This window comes from Macrotis lagotis, chromosome 2 (assembly GCF_037893015.1).
Source record: "Macrotis lagotis isolate mMagLag1 chromosome 2, bilby.v1.9.chrom.fasta, whole genome shotgun sequence".
In the NCBI taxonomy this organism is placed as follows: Eukaryota; Metazoa; Chordata; class Mammalia; order Peramelemorphia; family Peramelidae; genus Macrotis; species Macrotis lagotis.
This window is the reverse complement of record NC_133659.1, coordinates 204,021,802-204,039,406: the sequence shown is the minus strand read 5'-3', so window position 1 is coordinate 204,039,406 and position 17,605 is coordinate 204,021,802. Positions and strand designations below refer to the sequence as shown.

General features: G+C 39.9%; 2 protein-coding genes across 3 annotated transcripts in view; one reads left to right on the top strand and one right to left on the bottom strand.

Annotated features, from left to right (window-relative positions):
* RECQL5 (RecQ like helicase 5) overlaps positions 1-7,750 on the bottom strand; it is a 39,351-nt gene extending 31,601 nt beyond the window's left edge. The window contains exons 1-7 of one of the 2 annotated variants that reach the window (XM_074224565.1): positions 7,585-7,750; positions 6,607-6,748; positions 5,569-5,690; positions 3,186-3,704; positions 2,607-2,712; positions 2,152-2,263; positions 252-414 (exon numbers count right to left, since the gene is read on the bottom strand). In XM_074224565.1, the coding sequence (XP_074080666.1) occupies positions 252-414; positions 2,152-2,263; positions 2,607-2,712; positions 3,186-3,704; positions 5,569-5,690; positions 6,607-6,739 (1,155 nt within the window). In that variant the 5' untranslated portion in view covers positions 6,740-6,748; positions 7,585-7,750. The remainder of the gene's footprint in view (positions 1-251; positions 415-2,151; positions 2,264-2,606; positions 2,713-3,185; positions 3,705-5,568; positions 5,691-6,606; positions 6,749-7,584) is intronic. The other variant, XM_074224564.1, reaches the window with a different exon arrangement.
* A 150-nt stretch (positions 7,751-7,900) lies between these two features.
* SAP30BP (SAP30 binding protein) overlaps positions 7,901-17,605 on the top strand; it is a 48,450-nt gene continuing 38,745 nt past the window's right edge. Inside the window, exons 1-3 of the mRNA XM_074224566.1 lie at positions 7,901-8,098; positions 8,775-8,884; positions 11,829-11,876. Of these exons, the coding sequence (XP_074080667.1) occupies positions 7,987-8,098; positions 8,775-8,884; positions 11,829-11,876 (270 nt within the window). The 5' untranslated portion in view covers positions 7,901-7,986. The remainder of the gene's footprint in view (positions 8,099-8,774; positions 8,885-11,828; positions 11,877-17,605) is intronic.

Sequence of the window (17,605 nt, the reverse complement as noted above, 5' to 3'; positions counted from 1 at the left end):
TTGCAAAGAAAAACTACTTAGACTTTTAACGAACAAATTCATGAAAGAAAATGTTTTAATAAATAAAAGGAATCATTTGTTTAAACAATACCTTTCATCATGATTTTATAAAGTTTTGACAGAAATAATGACTGACCCTTGGTAAATAAGTGAATTTCAAGAGAACAGTCAGACAGACTGACAGACAGAGACAATAAGGCTCAGATCGAGAAAAGGGCAGAAAATTTAAGCAATTGCTGTGCAAACCTCACCTTCAGTTTTGAGATCTCCTTTTTTATCAGAAAGCTGACTTGATCCCGATCATTCCTGGAGTAATAGAGTCGGCACCAGGAAGGTTGTCCATCCCTCCCAGCTCGTCCAGACTCTTGGTAATATCCAGCCATTGACTTGGCAATATTCCAGTGAGCAACAAATCTGCAGGAAGCAGAGTTAAAAGTCAATGGAAAAATAAAAGAGCTAAGGAGAGGGGTAATCCAGCCTTATGATTAGGCTTCCTGCTTCAAGTCTCTCTCCTCACTTCAATGTACCCTTCACTCATCTGCTACCCTTATTTTCCTAAACTCTAGGCCTGACTGTGTGCCTCCCTATGACTCCTAACACAAAATATAAAATGCTCTTTTTTGGCATGCTTCCTATCTTTCCAGTGCATTATATTTTATTCTTTCCTACAAACTTTATAGCCTACTGATATTTGTCCTTCATTCCCGAAGAAGACCATGACATCAGGGAGGTGATGCCATAAAAAGCAAGTGAATTGGATTTGAGTGAGAGGGTGCTGTGCTAAGTCACCAGCCTCACTTTTACCCTCTGGAATCATCTGGGTCCAGTGGCCAAACATGAATGGAGATGACTGGAGGTGGCCCTGGATGTGAGGCAGTCAGTGTTAAGTGACTTGTCCAAGATCACATAGTAACTGTTCAAGTATCTTAGCCTGCATTTGAACTCAGGTCCTCCTGACTCTAGGGCTGGTACTCTATCTACTGCACCACCAAGTGCCTACAAACCAGCCTACTAAATATTCTTCATACATGATAACCCTTCTCCCCACTCTGCATTTTTGCACTGCCTGTGATCCCCCATGCCTGGAATGTCCTCCTTCCTGATTTCTTTCAGGACTCAAGAAGACTCAACTCCAATGCTATCATCTATAGGAGCCCTCTTCCTTCTAAGTCTATTTTCTGTTTATACTATATAAATCCTGTGTGTAGTTATTGGTGTGTTAGCTCCCTTATTAGAATAGGAGATCCTTGAGGGCAGGGACTGTTTTTGCTTCTTCTTTGTATTCCCAGGACATAGCACAATGCTTGGATCAGTAAGTGGTTAATAAAGCTTGCTGATTATTATCAACACAGCAAGTCTCTCTCCTCAGTGTTGAGGCTGATGCACAGGACAAAGGGTGTACATAACATAAGAAAGGTTAAGGGTCTTGGGGCAAGGAGGGAATAAGTATCTGTTCCTATCAGGTACATATGGAAACAAAGCAATTCCCTTTGGCCTTTTAGGTCCATAGCTGAAAGTCAAATTACTAAGAACTATTTTCAAATGTAGACTTAAGAAGGCTAACATCTGGGTCATCAGTAAATAGTAAACAGGAGATAATAAATTCTTTATTCCCAAATATCTAGGGTACTATTCAATTACTTAATGCCACCAATATCTACTACTGCTTGTCTTTCTAGTCAGGTGGTAGAAAAATGTCAATAAAGAGAAGGTGGCATATAGGGGAAAGAGTTCTTTAAGAGGGTTCACAGTATCTATGTATATTTATTTTGGGCTAAGTATTCTATCCCTTCCCAGTCCTGCCTTCTTTATTCAACCACAACACATTACTTCTTTTGGTTTTTTTTGGATTTTTGCAAGGCAATGGGGTGACTGGTCTAAAGTCACACAGCTAAGTAAATTATTAAGTGTCTGAGGTTGAATTTGAACTCAGGTCCTCCTGACTCCAGGGTCGGTGCTCTATCCACTGTACCACCTAGTTGTCCCCACAATACACTGTGGGAAACAGCAGACCCCTTTGAACTAAGGAGCAGCCTCTCTGACACTAGAGGAAGAATACCAGTTGGTTCCCTTGGGTAAGATACTACATGACCAGCCCTTGGACAGTCCCACAGGACTCATTCAATTATTTAAGTCAGGATAACCGCCTACCTGACATTTGCTTTGTCCACCCCCATCCCGAAACTGATGGTTGCAACAATGACAGGAACTTTCTCCTCCATCCACTCACTCTGTACTAACATCCTGTCTTCGGTCTTGAGCCCTGTAGAAGGACCAAAAGAGAGAGTTATGAAAGGAACATGAAGTTCTTCAGTGTCTTGTGAGATTCTTGTCCCCTAACAGTGTCCCAAGGATTTTGAATATTAACCAGCTGCTATGACAGGGGACTCAGAGGAGAGCCTGAAAATCAGAGCCACAAATCTCATTTTAAACTTCAGTTTAGCCCCAGTTCCTTCCTTCTGAAGTGTTAAGTTCAGGTTCTCTGCTTTTTCTGAAGGCAAAAAGAGATAAAAAATGACTTTGCAGTCAGAAGGCAAGGAGGACCAAGTGAGTTCCATCAAGAGGACTCTAAAAATGCAAAGGATCAGTTTCTATGGCCCCTGTACCTGCATGATAAGCCTTGGCCTTTAAACTCCTGGAGCTAAGCTCTGTTGCCACCTGTTCACAGGCCTCTCGTGTCCTGCAATATATGATGCCACAGCCAGGAAAAGCCTATATGAGAAAGAGGCCAGTATGTAATCAGCATTAAAAAGAACAATGACCATGGCCACCATGGGCTTTTCCTCTTGAATGTTCCTACAATCTCTTCACATCTATATGAGCAAGGAATCAACGTTAGTAGGTCAGCAACAGGAGAGAAAAAAAAAATAGTTGAACCTAAATCTTTTAATCCCACCATTTCATTCTTCCTTATCATTTAGGTTTTCAAAGTGCTCCCACAACAGTAGCTTCTTGTTTTATCCTTCAAGGGAAAATCTAGGGTACAAAGAATCAGAATAAAGGAAAACTTTAGGAAAAAAAACTCATGCGTTCTCTAAAGTTTTAAAAAGTTAGTACTACCACCAGATATGAAAGCTAGTCAGGAGAAATGACCTTAGGAAACCTATTTCCATTTATGTAATGCATTGAGTAACACCCTAAAGATCTAGTAGTTTTCCTATATCCTATTCTCAACAATCATTTACCCCTTTATCATTTTTCTGCCCAAGTGCTTTCAGGCAGAAGTCTCTGAGGTTTCCATACGGATCACCAAGCAGATCCTTGAATTGCACATCATAAAAGAGGTTAGCACGGAAACAAGGTGTCTTGAAGATGGCAACTGGCTGTCGCAACTTCAGGGCAGCAACCACATCCTCCTGAACTTGCTGAGTAGCTGTGGCTGTCAAAGCCACACAAGGGGCATGGGGTATTCGTTTCCTCAGGGCTCCCAGTCGGAGGTAATCAGGTCGGAAGTCATGCCCCCATTGGGAGACACAATGAGCCTCATCTACCACCAAGTAGGAGAGAAGATGTCGGGATACCAGGGAGTTCAGAATGGGCTGAAAGGAGGCAGAGGCTGCCATTTCAGGAGTGATATATAAGAGCTTGATCTGTGGCTTTTCATTCTCCAGGTCCGTTAGAATTTTCTTTCTCTCCTGAGCAGATAATTTGGAGTTCAGAGAGGATACACGCACCTTCAGGGCCAACAAGTGATCCACCTGGTCCTGAATAAAGAGAAAGGCAAATTCTGTTCATAGAATACAATAAATCATATAAATTCCCAAGGGCATTCCCCAGCTCTAATCAATTTTTCCAATTTATAAGACACCTCTACTTTATTAAAAGATACAAGTTTCCCCTCCTACCACTCATACCCAATTGGCTGTACTCTTGACTCATTCTATAAAGGGAGAAAAACATTACTTTTATAGTGTCATATCCTTTCTAAGGTGATCCAGGTCAGAATGAGAGAAAAACCCAGGAAGTATGGCTGGAGGAAGGGTAAAGGGCTGGCTGAGTAGGGTGAAGAAACAGTACAAAGCCACATGGCTTCCCCTTCACTGGTAGGCATCCCAGATGCTCCATCCCATATGCAGGTAAGCATGATGATAATCAGTAAACAGAAAGAAAAAGCTCAGGCTTTTCAAGATCTAACTGAAATGCCTCCCTCCAGCATCCTAAACCAAGCAGTGAGCCACAGAAGATCCCAGCTTAGTGTAAAATTATCACATAATTTAAAGAATGCTGGAAAGTGAGCTGAGCGAAGTCTAAGGCAAATAAAACGAAAGGATCTGCCCTTAGTTCTATACATAAGAGTTCAGCATGGTCTCATAATGCCACCCTTCTATCATATCTATCTCCACACATGGAAACAGGAACTCTCCAGTAGGAGAGAGAATTTTTTTTCCTTTGAATTTTTTTTTTCATTGTAAACTTAATCATGAACCTAGTCATTTCAAGATACGTGGAAGAGGATTGTTTGAGAAACAATTTCTATTGCAAACAATGGCTTAAAAAAATAAACTAGTTATAAAACAGTTCAGTCATCTTTCAGTTGTGACTGACTCTTCATGATCCCACTTGGAAGTTTTCTTGGCAAAGAGAATGGAGCGGTTTGCCATTTCCTTCTCCAACTCTTTTACAGATGAGGAAACTGAGGCAAACTGGGTTAAATGACTTGACCAGGATCACACAACTTGTAAGTGTCTGAGATCAGATTTGAACCCAGGAAGATGAGTCAGACTGATACTCTTTTTGTTAAGTCTATCACTATCAGTGTACTAAGAAGCCATTTTTCACTTTCTTTCAAACAAAAACAAGCAAAACAGATCAAGACATAGACATTTTGGGGATACATGCCTTGTTCTGTTTCTTATGGGTATCCAATCTTTTAGCTTTTCTGGGCTGCCTTACCAATAAAAACCTTGTCAAGGGCCTCATATAGAATTTAATATTATTTATGACTATGATGTAATCCATATTACCATTGAGTATAATAATAAAATTTATTAATGCAGCATGAATGAGATTTGAGGGCTGCAGGTTGGACACACAGTCTAGACCATCACTTCTCAGTTGAGAGATGAAAGGTATGTTTCATTTTCAATCTTCTGAAGAAGGAAAATAGAAGCTAAACTGCTTTAATTAGTTGTGAACATTTAAAACTCAAACAAATAAAGACAAGACCCCGTCAGTTTCCCAACTTTTTTTTTCTGTGACACACCTGTCACCTTACTTTGAGTCCTGAGTAATCCTATCCCCAACCTATCTCCCTATCCCCAACCAACCCCAGGCATTCTTTTCCTTTTTCCTTATTCACCTGTTTAAAAATAAGACCATGGGGAAAAAAGCAAACATAATATTATTGAATACATCAAAGACACCTTCTTGACAAATCTATGTTTGATGATAGAGCAGCCACACAAACTGTACTCTAATCCTTGATCTAAAAACTGATAATCACTAAAACAGAGAGCAATACAAGCAAATCAGCAAAGGCAAGGAGAAAACCAAAAAAAAGGAAAACAAAACTTCTACATGGACAATCTTCTCTTTTTTGTTTCATTCCTCCATGACCCCAAGTCTCACCTGAATCAGGGCAATAAGAGGAGAGATCACAATGGTGATCCCTGCTGCCAACAGAGCAGGAAGCTGGTAGCACAAGGATTTCCCTGCCCCTGTGGGCATGCACACAAACACATCTTTCTCACCTGTAAAAACAAATATTTTTACCCTTTTTACTCTTTGGGAAAGGAAACTCCTTGAGGACAGGGTCAGAGAACTCCATAGTCTGGTACCTGAAATATTCTCATAAAGAATAATAGTAATAGCTGACAATTATACAACTGCTTTAAGGTCTACATAGTGCTTTCCATCCTGTATCTCATTAGGAAGTAACAGTTAAGTTTTCTCAAGGCAACTCTGTGAATATTGAGCATTTCCTTCTTATAAGATAAGGAAACCTAGGCTCTGAGGTTGTGACCCCTTAACCTATTTGATACTGACAGAATTTGAAACAGAAATTCAAATGAGTTGGGTTGTGGGTGCTTGTATAGAATATCCATTAAAGTAAAAAAAGTAGGGCAAGAGACAAGTGATCAATGATGGCACAGGGATGCCTGTGATAACTCTTCTGGTATAGCATCTTTTATTTCTAAATGTGGCAGCGTTAATACTTCTGCTTTGCATGTAGTAAGGTCCTTTTATTTGAAGATTTGATTCACAATAACTATTCATCATTTCAGAAGTTAGCACTACTATTCTATCCTTTTCCTTTATGGACAACATAGCTCATGATGCTTGAGAGGCAACCTAGGACATTAATAACTGAAACTAGTCATTCTGGTACCTAATTTACAAAACTAAAATAAAACCAGAAACAAACAGTGGAAGAACAGCTGCTTTGGGGGCCACTTAGGGTGCAATCCTACTATAAGATATATGAACCAGGTCACTTGTTGTGGTTATGTTATCTAGTACCTATGTTAAGAGGATCTGTGCATAAAAGATTTGATTTCCAAACTTAAAGAGGTCAAATTGGGAGAGAAAGGAGAGCTCACTGCAGGGCAGAAGCACTGTTAGCTAAACTTCAAAGTTTGGGTTTCACTAAGGTTGGTAGTATGTTACCTTTAACTACTGCCATGGTGGCACTCTCCTGCAAGGTGGTTTTAAATGAGTCAAACCCAAAGATCTTCTTAAGTGTGCTCCTGACGCGTTGCTCAGAACCAAAGGAGAGGGAAGAATGAGTACAGGCACTCATCTTGGAAGAGTGACCAAAGGTTAAGGCAAAAATGAAGATAGGCTGATTGCATGAAAATTCCTTTCTTAGTTATATTCCACTTCCCTCTTCCTTATGGTACTTTCATGTGCCATAACTATCCCCAACTATACCAGCATTTCTTCCAAGGAAAACTCAATCACAAAGGTAAAAACTCAAACCACATTTCTCCCTCAGGTCATGTTTTCTAAATACAAAGCAAGAAATCAAAGAAACAAACAAGTCTTTAGTGATCAGCCCAGGGGACTGGGAGAGTTAGTTCAGAGTTCTCTCTGGCACTCGGGGAGTCCCCACTCCTACTAAGGGAAGAATGGTGCTAAGAGCTGTCACAAGGGCAGAATGGAACCCATGGAACAGGATTTTGGAATTACATGTCGAGATCCCTCAGATTCTAACTGGCTGCTCCCCCCTTTCCCTTCAACAACATTTCTAATTATAACATCCTCCTCCATTAACATCCTGCCGAGCTCCCTCTATCTCCTCTCAACTCCTTGCCCCCCAGAACCTTGACCCCTTTATTCCATAGCATTCTCCCCCCACCTTTGACCCCAGTCCTCTTTCCCCCAGCACCTTAACACTCTCCTCCTCCAAACCTAGCGTCCCCTCTTAACCAAACATACCCATAGAGACATAGGCAGAGGCATTCCTACACACTCTTTTTGAGCCCAGGCCTTAACCCCTCTGCTTTCGAAAAGCACCTCCTGCACCCCTCCTTAAAGGCGTCTCCTCCCAAGCGCGCACACCCAGACACTTTCTGCTCCCCTGCTTTCTAAGGGCATCCATCCCCTCCCTAGCGCCCTAAACTGTGTGCCCCCAGCCCAGGATATCGGTGTGGGCGGGGCCCAGCCGCAGACCGCGAGCCCACCACCTGAGGGCTAGCCTAGAAGCCCCAGGGAGTCCGGCGGCCGAAAGGCATCCCGAACGAGCCAATCTCCTCCTAGCCCTCCCGGCTGCTTGACTCAGAGCCACGCACGATTCCCAACGTCGCACGACGATGGCGTCACAAGGCTGCCGCTGTCGGGTTGGCGGAACGGGCATGGTGGGGGCGGGAACAAGGAGTTTCCTTTTGTGATTGGCTTCTCGTCCCGGGCAAAAAAAAAAGGTCAGGAAGGGAGGAAGTGAAGGTGGCGTTGGGCTTCCGGTAGGAAAGAGCGCGCGTTCCCTCGATGTAGCGAGGGCGGCGTCTGGCGTCATTCGGCAGCGCCGGCGCCGGCGCGGGAGGCAGGAAGATGGCTGGCAGGAGGAACGTTCTCTCGTCGCTGGCGGTTTACGCGGAGGATTCGGAGCCGGAGTCGGACAGTGAGGCTGGAGTGGAAGCGGCTGGGAGCGCGACAGCAGCGGGTAAGGCTCGGCGGGGCGCGGAGCTCGGACCCGAGTCCGCCACCCGGGTAGAAAAGAAAGAGAATGGAAGACCGGGGGGCTGGTGGGGAAGGAGGAGGAGGAGCCTTCCCTCCTGCGTCCGCGGAACCGGGGCCCGGGAAGCCGATCCGAGCCCTCTTCCCGAAGCCCTGCGAGACTGCGAGCGAGGCGCCCAAGGCAGTTGATTTATCCTCCCAGGACCTCAGTTTCCCCATCAGACACTTGAGGGGGCTGAACTCTTAACAGGATGATGCTAGCTTTGCCCAGGCATGCGGAGTCAGAGGCAGCATGATGGGCGTTATGATTTCACTCCATCTCCAGATGTTAAAATGGGAGCCGTAAAAAAGCGACATGGGGCTCAGATGAGTCATTAAAATTTATCCCATTGATGCCTAGAGAACACCTAAAGGCCATCAGGAACCAGAATTTAGAAGGTGGTTTTTGACTTTTTACTAGTCTTGTTCCCTCATGCAAATTATAAGCTAAAGAAAGCTTCTTTATCTTCAGCTTCTTCTAATAGGATGGTGTCGTTAGCAATGAGACTCGGGTACTAGTTTCCCTTGGCTTGCAGAGATGGTTGCAACCTGTCAGACCACTGGTAGAAATATTTATGTTCTCCCCATCCCCATTCATTTTTTTCTTTCTTCCTCTGGGTTAGAGGAAAAAGGTGGCTTAGTATCTGAAGCCTATGGAGATGATGATTTTTCTCGACTTGAAGGAGATGAAGGTGGTTATGAGGAAGAGGATGAAGAAAACAGCAGACAATCGGTAGGTACTTTGTTATGTAATCCAAAGCTGCCCAAAGCCATCACCTTCTGTTCTCTAAAAATTGCTTTTCTAAGATGAACCCATAGTATTTCCTTTTTCTCATGATTAAACTGCTTCCTAAAGCTTCCTCCCCACTTCCCATTTGGGCTTGATTTTTAGTCAAATTTGTGGGTCATGAGGAGAAGTGAAATGGGACAGACAAAACCACTGTATTCAGTCTAGCTAACTAGAAACTATTGACTTTGGATTAGTCTTCCTTGTTTATATTATCCATTCCATATCCAGTAGTGTCTTAGTTTCTGCCATGATGATACTCTGTCTCTGAAGTCAACTCTTAATTAACTTTCTTTTCCCAGGGACTTGTAATTTCTAAGGCTTGCAAAAATTATTTCATTTGATCCTTATCACATATCTATGAAGCAGTTGCCCCAATTTTATCGATGAATAGACTAAGGCTGGAGGAAGTTGTGACTTCTTCGGGTCATACAGCTATTGAGTTTTAGGGTTGGGATTTTAACCCAGGTCTCTCTGACTCCCAAGTCCAGTGCTCTTTCCATTGTCGTATTGCCTTATATTCAAATCTAATATTTAATTTCTAATTTAAAAATCTAGGAAGGGGGGGCAGCTAGGTGGCACAGTGGCTAGAATACTGTCCCTGCAGTCAGGAGTACCTGAGTTCAAATACAGCCTCAGACCCTTAATAATTTCCTAGCTGTGTGACCTTGGGCAAGTCACTCTTAACCCATTGCCTCAAATAAATAAATAAATGATTTTTTTTGTTTGGGAAGGGAAATATTTTATTTCCAAATACTTAGATTTGCTGCCTTATCTGTTTAATTGTCTTATTGTCAGCTTAGTAACTTGGTTGACATCACCTTTTTGACCCTTTCTTTTGAACCTGAAGAGCACAATCAGAACTGGAAATGAAAAAAGTTTGACATTTCCTCTACAAATCAGCTATACAAAACAACTCTACAGTAATATGAGCCAGACTAACAGGATGAATGAGGATCAGACTGTGGAATAGAAGTAATCAACCTATCCTTAGTCAGCAAATAACAGTCCCTCCCCTGTTATCTGACCCAAACCTATATAAAAAGGAGAGCACTTAAGTCATAAATAGGATGGGAAAACTGTACAAGCTTCTGAATTGGGTATTCACAACACTACATTTTGGATGCTAATATGAATTGGGGCAGTTAAGTGTGCAGTGGATAGAGCACTGGGTCTGAATTTAGGAAGATCTGAGTTCAGGTCTAACCTCAGACACTTATGATTTTTGACCCTGGAAAGTCACTTAATCCCTATTTGCCTGAATTCCTCACCTGTCAAGTGGGAGCACACTGGAGAAATAAATGTCAAATGACTCCAGTATCTTTGTCAAGAAAACCCCATGGACTTGTCCATGGGGTCACAAGAGTCATACACGATTAAAGGACTGAACAACACCAGATATGAATTGCTAGAATGTTAGTCAGTAACATACAAGTATAAAAATTATTTCTGAGTAAAATAAAAATAAATTTGCATTATTTGCTGCTTCAAATTCTCTTCCTTCAAATTCCCCTTCTTCCTGTTTGTTCTAATAATCAAGAGTTGTCTGTAGTTGTAAAGTACTGTGTGTTGTTTTCTATTTTATTCTTAACTAATAGCTTAACTAAAAGCTATTTTGTTAATTCAATTGCTTATAATTTCATTTTGTTTCTCCTTAGTTTTTTGTTTGTTTTGTCAGTAAAAGCCACTTGAGTTTCTGGTCTGAACATGGACATTTTAGAATATTTGGAAACAATGTATTTGGATATGTATTTCCAATAGACATGATTTTTTTTAATTTGAAAAAGCTCTTGGAGACTTTTAATTATTTGTAGTAAAATAAAATCCCTTTCTTTATAGGCATCTTAAAGAATGGTTGGCAAATGTTAATGAGAGTTTAGTCCTCTTGTGTAGTATTTGCTTCACCACTTGAATTTTTGTCTTTGTCTATTTTTTTCAAAATGTGACTGACTGAAGAAAGCAAGGTTAGTTGAAGTCTTGCGGATTTTGTTCAAGCATTTAGCTGGTGGTATTCTTTGCTATGTGTGTGGGAGGAACTGAAGCAGCAACTATGCTGACCCAAGAGGTGTATAGTCTTTTCTTACTCCTGATCTATGAAAACTACATCACTGGCTGAGCCCTTGGATGTATTTCTGACAAGTGGTCACTTTATATTTGTGTTATTATCACATGCTTGGAACAGCGTCCTGCCCACATGATTGTTTTTGTATGATTCCTCTCTAACTTAAGTAGGTTGGATCAGTGATGGACTTATGTAGAGAGGAAAGTGCTCATTAAACAAGAAGGCAAAGGATTTGGACGTGAACTTTTTGGTTCTGCCTTTGGTTATTCATGTAACATTCATTCTGTGCCTCAGACTTCCTTTGTCTTGTGTTGCTGTTTCTTTAGTTGATTGAGATTTTGGAATTTAACTGTATGTGGGTGTCACAACAATTTTGCAATTATGTGGTAGGACCAAGTTAAATATATTTTTGTAAGAACTGGGACACAGAGAAAATTTTACACAGCTTCTTGAACCATTAGGAATAATTTAAGTTTCCTAGAAAAATCAAAGCTAATTTTTACTTAGTGGATCAGGTCTAGTCCCTTTCCAAAGCATCTTTCTACTTTTCTTCATTTTGTGTATATAGTTTTGAATCTCTTAAGTATTTCTTTGGTTACATGAACTTACATCTCTGAACTACTTCTGTGGGGCTTTAGATACTGATGTTCTTATTTTCTGTCTTCTCTTCTTTATTTAGCTTTGGGTCATCTAGTAGGGGAGGGGCTGATAGTGGTGGGGAGACTTAGACTGGGTAGCTGGGCTGCTCGCTTCCAGCCCCTAGTTATGCATGTGGGAACTACCAGGCCCTCTCTTTTAAGCTTAATCCTGTAAATTCTTGTCTTGTAGGAAGATGACGATTCAGAGACTGAAAAACCTGAGACTGATGACCTAAAGGTATTTGGTGTTTGCTGTGGTGGGGTGGCTGGATGTAAACAAAACTAACATTATGGCTCAGTGTCTGAGCATTGTTTTGCCCCACTAATGTATTCCATAGAAGAACTTATACTTTGGGAGAAAATTAGTTTACTTTTGTAAGAACACTAGTTCAACTTAGGGGCCAAAAGTAAACCTTGAGACAATTTGGACTTCCAGCTTTGTCTTCTGCATCAGAGTTGTATAGCACAAATTTAGAGAGAGAGAATGATCCAATGGCAGTGTAGTAGAGCAAAAGTTAACGAAGAGGTTATCTGCCAGTGAGCATATTTCTAGGATCCCTTATAAAGATGATAGTCCTAGGTTGTACATCCTATGTTCAGCAACTTGACATTGACTGAATGTCCCATGTCAAAAACTTTAGGCACCAAAGAAAAGTCTGCAGAAAGTAGAGCTCATAAAAGCATTTAACTTTAAACTATGGAGTCGATCAGGTGTCCTTTATCACCACTAGTAATTAATGTGTTAGTTGGCTGGTTTAAAGTTTTAAAAACAATCTTTAGAAGTATCTACTTGTTACAAAGTGGTCTTGATTTTTTTTATAACCCAACTTCCAGATAGGCTTCCTGGCCCAATTCTAAAAGAGGATATACAAACCAAAGGCCTTTATCACTCCTGTACCATATACAGAGTATAAGCCCTGCTGTTGCCACTTCTGTATTCTACCTTGTGGAATGTTCTCTTCAGAGTATGAGTGTTTTTTTTTTTCTTTTCCCACTGAAATCATCCCCAGTACTAGAAACTTTTCTCCCCTAAGAACTCTTTGGCTTTTCTTGCAGTGATTCATTGACTTTATTAGATAAGGATATTATGAGTATTAACAGAAGGGCTTGTCTTCTGAGAAGAAACATTCTTTTGTTATAAAGTAAACAAATATTTAAATGTTTCCTCTAGGCCAGGCACTGTAGCTCATAACTGGAATACAAAGGAAGGCAAAAATATGCCCTCTCCCAAAAGAGCTCATAGTCACATATGGAAGACAACAAGTAAATTACAAGGTATCTAGATTTACTGATACAAGAGATTCCTCTTGAAGGTGTTGAAGCAGAGGGGAGGAGGGAATAGGAGGTGCATGGGACAACCAGTGAAAAGGTATGGAGTTGGATGTAATGTCATATAAAGAACAGAAAGAAGGCAGCTAGGATTACTTTATTGTAGAGTGAATAGAGGGAAGAAAAGTAAGAGAGAAGTTTATCTTGAAGTATTACTAGAGCTCAATAGTGTCAAATAAGATAATATTTGCAAAATACTTAGCACAATTCCTGGCACCTAATAGATACTCCTCCTTCATGGATCCCAGAGGTGAGGTTGGTATGATCTATATTTTAGGAAAATCGTTTTGGCAGCTAATTGGAGAATTAATTGGAGTAGGGAGAAGCTTGAGTTAGAAAAACCACTTAAAAGGCTGTCGTAATGATCCAGCTGAGAGATGATGAGGGCCTGGACTTAGTGACTGTTATGATCCAAGAGGAAACATACGAGAGGTGTTATACAGGGAAAAAATATTAACAAATTAGATATGTGGGGTAAGTAAGAGTGAGGAATCTAAGGATAATAATCAAGGTTTGGGGACAGGGTTACAGGGAAGATGATGATAATAGAGAGGTTTAGGACAGGGAAAATGAGGGGGAAGGATAGGAGAACTCATTCTAATTTAGATATGCTGATCTTAAGATGCTTATTTTAAGTTGTTAAAAAGACAGTTGGTGATATGGGACTGAAACACAGGGAGGGTGGTGGGGCTGGATATACAAATCTGAGGATCATCTGCCTAGAGATGACAATCAAATTGATAGGAGCTGATGAGATCACTAACTAAGATAGTATAAAGTAGCAGATTCTTAACTATTTAGTATCTTGGACTTTGGATAGTCTGAAGCCTATGGACCCCTTTTTTTATAATAAAGTTGGTTTTTAAAACATTCATAATTTTTAAAATGTCCAATTTTAGAGGTTAGTGAAAATAAAGATGTAATTTTTTTTCCATTGCAGCTGTCAAACCCTCTAAATCTATCCATAGACCCCAGATTAAGAACCCCAGTCTTACAACCTTTACCTGTTATAGAGTAAAAAGAAAAGTGGGACCAGGACAGAGTCTTGGGGAACAGCCATAGTCAGCAGACATAACATAGGTGAAGATGCAGCAAAGGAGACTTAAGAAGAACTACTGGAAAGAAAAGTGTCACAAAAACCTAGGGAGAGGAGAGTATCCAGGAGGAAAACATGATCAGCTGAAATATTATAGAGATTAGGAAAAATAAGGATTAAGAAGTGATCTTTAGGGGCGGCTAGGTGACATCGTGGATAAAGCACCGGCCCTGGAGTCAGGAGTACCTGGGTTCAAGTCCGGTCTCAGACACTTAATAATTACCTAGCTATGTGACCTTGGGCAAGCCATTTAACCCTGTTTGCCTTGCAAAAACCTAAAAAAAAAAGTGATCTTTAGATCAAGCAATTAGGATCATTGATAACTTTGTACAGGGCAGTTTCAGTTGAATGATGAAGTTGGAAATCCAGTTGGAGAGACACCTAGTATGAATAGTTTTCTCAAAGTGACTAAAGTCACTAAAGGGAAGAGGGAGATGCAGAATAACTATTGATGATGGTAGAATTAAGCACGCATTAAGGATGAGGAAGACAGTGTATTTACAAGCCCTAGAGAAGAAATCAAGAGATAGAGGTTGAAGATTAGAAAATGAAGATAAAGTAGGGACAGTGATCTGCTAGGGATACTAAAAGGGCTCACATAGAGTGTTTGGTCTTGGGAAAGAGAAGGACCATTTCTTCACCCAGTACTGGAGTGAAGGAGGACATAGTGGAAGAAATTGTCTGAATACCATGAAATAAGGAGGGAAGAAGGGAGAATTCCTGGAAAATAACCTTAATTTTTTTCATCAACATATAAAGGGAAGTCCTTAGCTGAGAGGTCTCTCTCTAGAGGCAGCTTAAGGAGCAACAAGGAGATGAACTTTTTTTTTCTCTCCCAAATCAAAAAAAAGAGTACAGTTAACTGTTCCAGCTCATAGCAATTAGGGGTACGGGAAAGTCTGTGTAAAATTTTTTGTGTGTCTCCCTTCATATCATAGAAGAAATCTAAATTATGATATTAAAAGACATTATTGAAATTATACAATATTTTACATATTTCTTATGCATTACTGAGTCTCTGAACTTTTTCTGTGGTGACTGCTTTGTTATGTCATCTGTAGCTTCTGCAAAATTCTCTTAAAATTGCTTTTTTTATACTGACCTGCCATATATCAAAACTATGATGGGGAAAGTAGCAATGTGGAAGGGATAAGTATTTCCAGAACTCCCAGAACATGGGAGAACAGAGGTCAAGACTTTTTATAAAACTAGCTTAACCTTCATAGCAGGAGTTCTTAACTTATGGCCAGATAACTTGTTTTTTAAGAATTTTGAAAATTATATTTCAATGTAATTTGTTTCCTTTGTAATTAGGTATTTTATGCATTTAAAAATATTATCCTGAGAAGGGGTCCAGATGCTTCCCCACACTATTAGAGGGTCCTGTGATACATAAAAGGTTAAATGAAATAACCCTGCTTTATAGTACTCTAATAGGATCTAGGATAATGGTGCTAGCTGAACCCTCTTAAAGACTCCACCTTTTATGAGGAACCCAAGTCTAAGAAACATTCATGAACTTACTTAAAATGTTACTGAAGTACCAGAGCAGACTTGTATACTCCTTTCTATTAAGCCAAACTAGGCAGTGTGTTTATAGAATAAAGAAGAAAAGAGCCAACATTTCTTCTTCTGCCTTCTCTAGGAGGCTTTAGAACAAGTTAAAATCCAAAGAAGACAATTCAATTCCACAATTATTTACATGCCTGTCTTGGGAAGTATCTTCTTTTTTGCATATAAGAATATGCAAAAGTAAATTAGATAATATCTTCTGTCTTGAGAAAACTCATGGTCTGGGCTTAAATGCCTATGGGATTTGGAAATATCCTTTAAGAAAGTGGTGATTCCAGAATGAAACTCCATCAACAAGTACTTATTAAGGGCTGACTTTGTGTCAGGCACTATGCTAGGTGAGAAGTGTACAAAGAAAAAAATTGAAACAAAGTCTATTCTCAAAGAGCTTACATTTCATCAGGAAGCTATATACATATTAAAGTATCAGGAACAGATTGAGAAAGATTTTGAAGGGAGGAACGTGAGGCTAGAACAAGGATGGGGTGAGTGAAATGATCCAGGGTTATGTGAGGATAGGTTTAGGAAATGTGAAACTCAGAGATAATCTGTCCAGGAGGTTGTGCTCAGGGAAATTTCAGTTCTGAACAATGAAGATGGATGATTTGATAAGATAAAGGATATGTCAAGTCTTTTATTAAAAAATTTTTCAACAAATCAAATTTATCTTTTCCTTCACCATTGAAAAAAAAAACAAAATATTCAGAGACAAACAAAACAAATTCTACATTTACCATCTCCAAAACATTTCTCCTTTGCTTCTCCAGAGCCCATTTCTTTTTTAATTTGTTTTTCCAACTATGTGCAATGGTAGTTTTTGCCAATCTTTTTATTTTTGCAGAATTTTGAGTTTTACATAACCATGATAAGTATAGATCTATATTGATCTTGTGAGAGAAGAATCAGATCCAAATAGAAGAAGGAAAACATTAGAGAGAGAAAAAAATGACTTAAAAAATTGAAGACAGTAAGCTTTGGTCTTCATTTAAACTTCACAAGTCTTTTAAAATTGTCTTTGATAATTGTACTGTTGAAATGAACAAATCCATCAAGGTTGATCATTACCACATATTGGTAATTTGGTAAATTGGTAAACCACATATTGGTTTTGGGGGGGTAGGTTTTTGTAAGGCAAATGGGGTTAAGTGGGGGTTTTTTAGGTTTTTGTAAGGCAAACGGGGTTAAGTGGCTTGCCCAAGGCCACACAGCTAGGTAATTAAGTGTCTGAGACCGGATTTGAACCCAGGTACTCCTAACTCCAGGGCTGGTGCTTTATCTGCTATGCCACCTAGCTGCCCTACCACATATTGTTGTTAGTGTTAATGTTCTGATCATTCACGTCATTGATTCATACAAGTCTTTCTAGGCTTTTCTGAAATCCAGTCATGATATCTTATAGGACAATTGTGTGAACATCCTCTTAATTTCCTTTGACACTACAAAAAGAGCTGTTATGAGTATTTTTGCATATGTGGGATTGTTAGCCTTTTTCATGATCTCTTCAGATACAGACCCAGTAGTGGCATTGTTGGATCAAAGGGTATGCACATTTTTATTGCCCTTTGAACTTAATTCCAGATTGCTGTCCAGAAAGGTTGGATCAATTCACAACTTCACTACATCCCCTCCAACACTGAATATTTTCCTTTCTAGTCATGTTGGCCAGTGTGTCTCAGAGATATTTTAATTTGCATTTCTCTAATAATAATTTAGAGCAGTTTTTCACAGAATTGATTTAGTCATCTGAGAATTGCCTTTCTCTATCCTTTGACCATTTATCAATTGGACAGTGACTTTTTTTTATAAATTTGACTCAGTTCTCAATATATTTTAGAAATGAATCCTTTGTCAGAAGCATCAATTGTAAAACTACTTACTACATTCCTTATAATCTTGATTGTAGTGGTTTGTTGCATTACTCTAATCAATAATGATTTAGAGCAATTTTTCACAGGACTATAGATAACTTT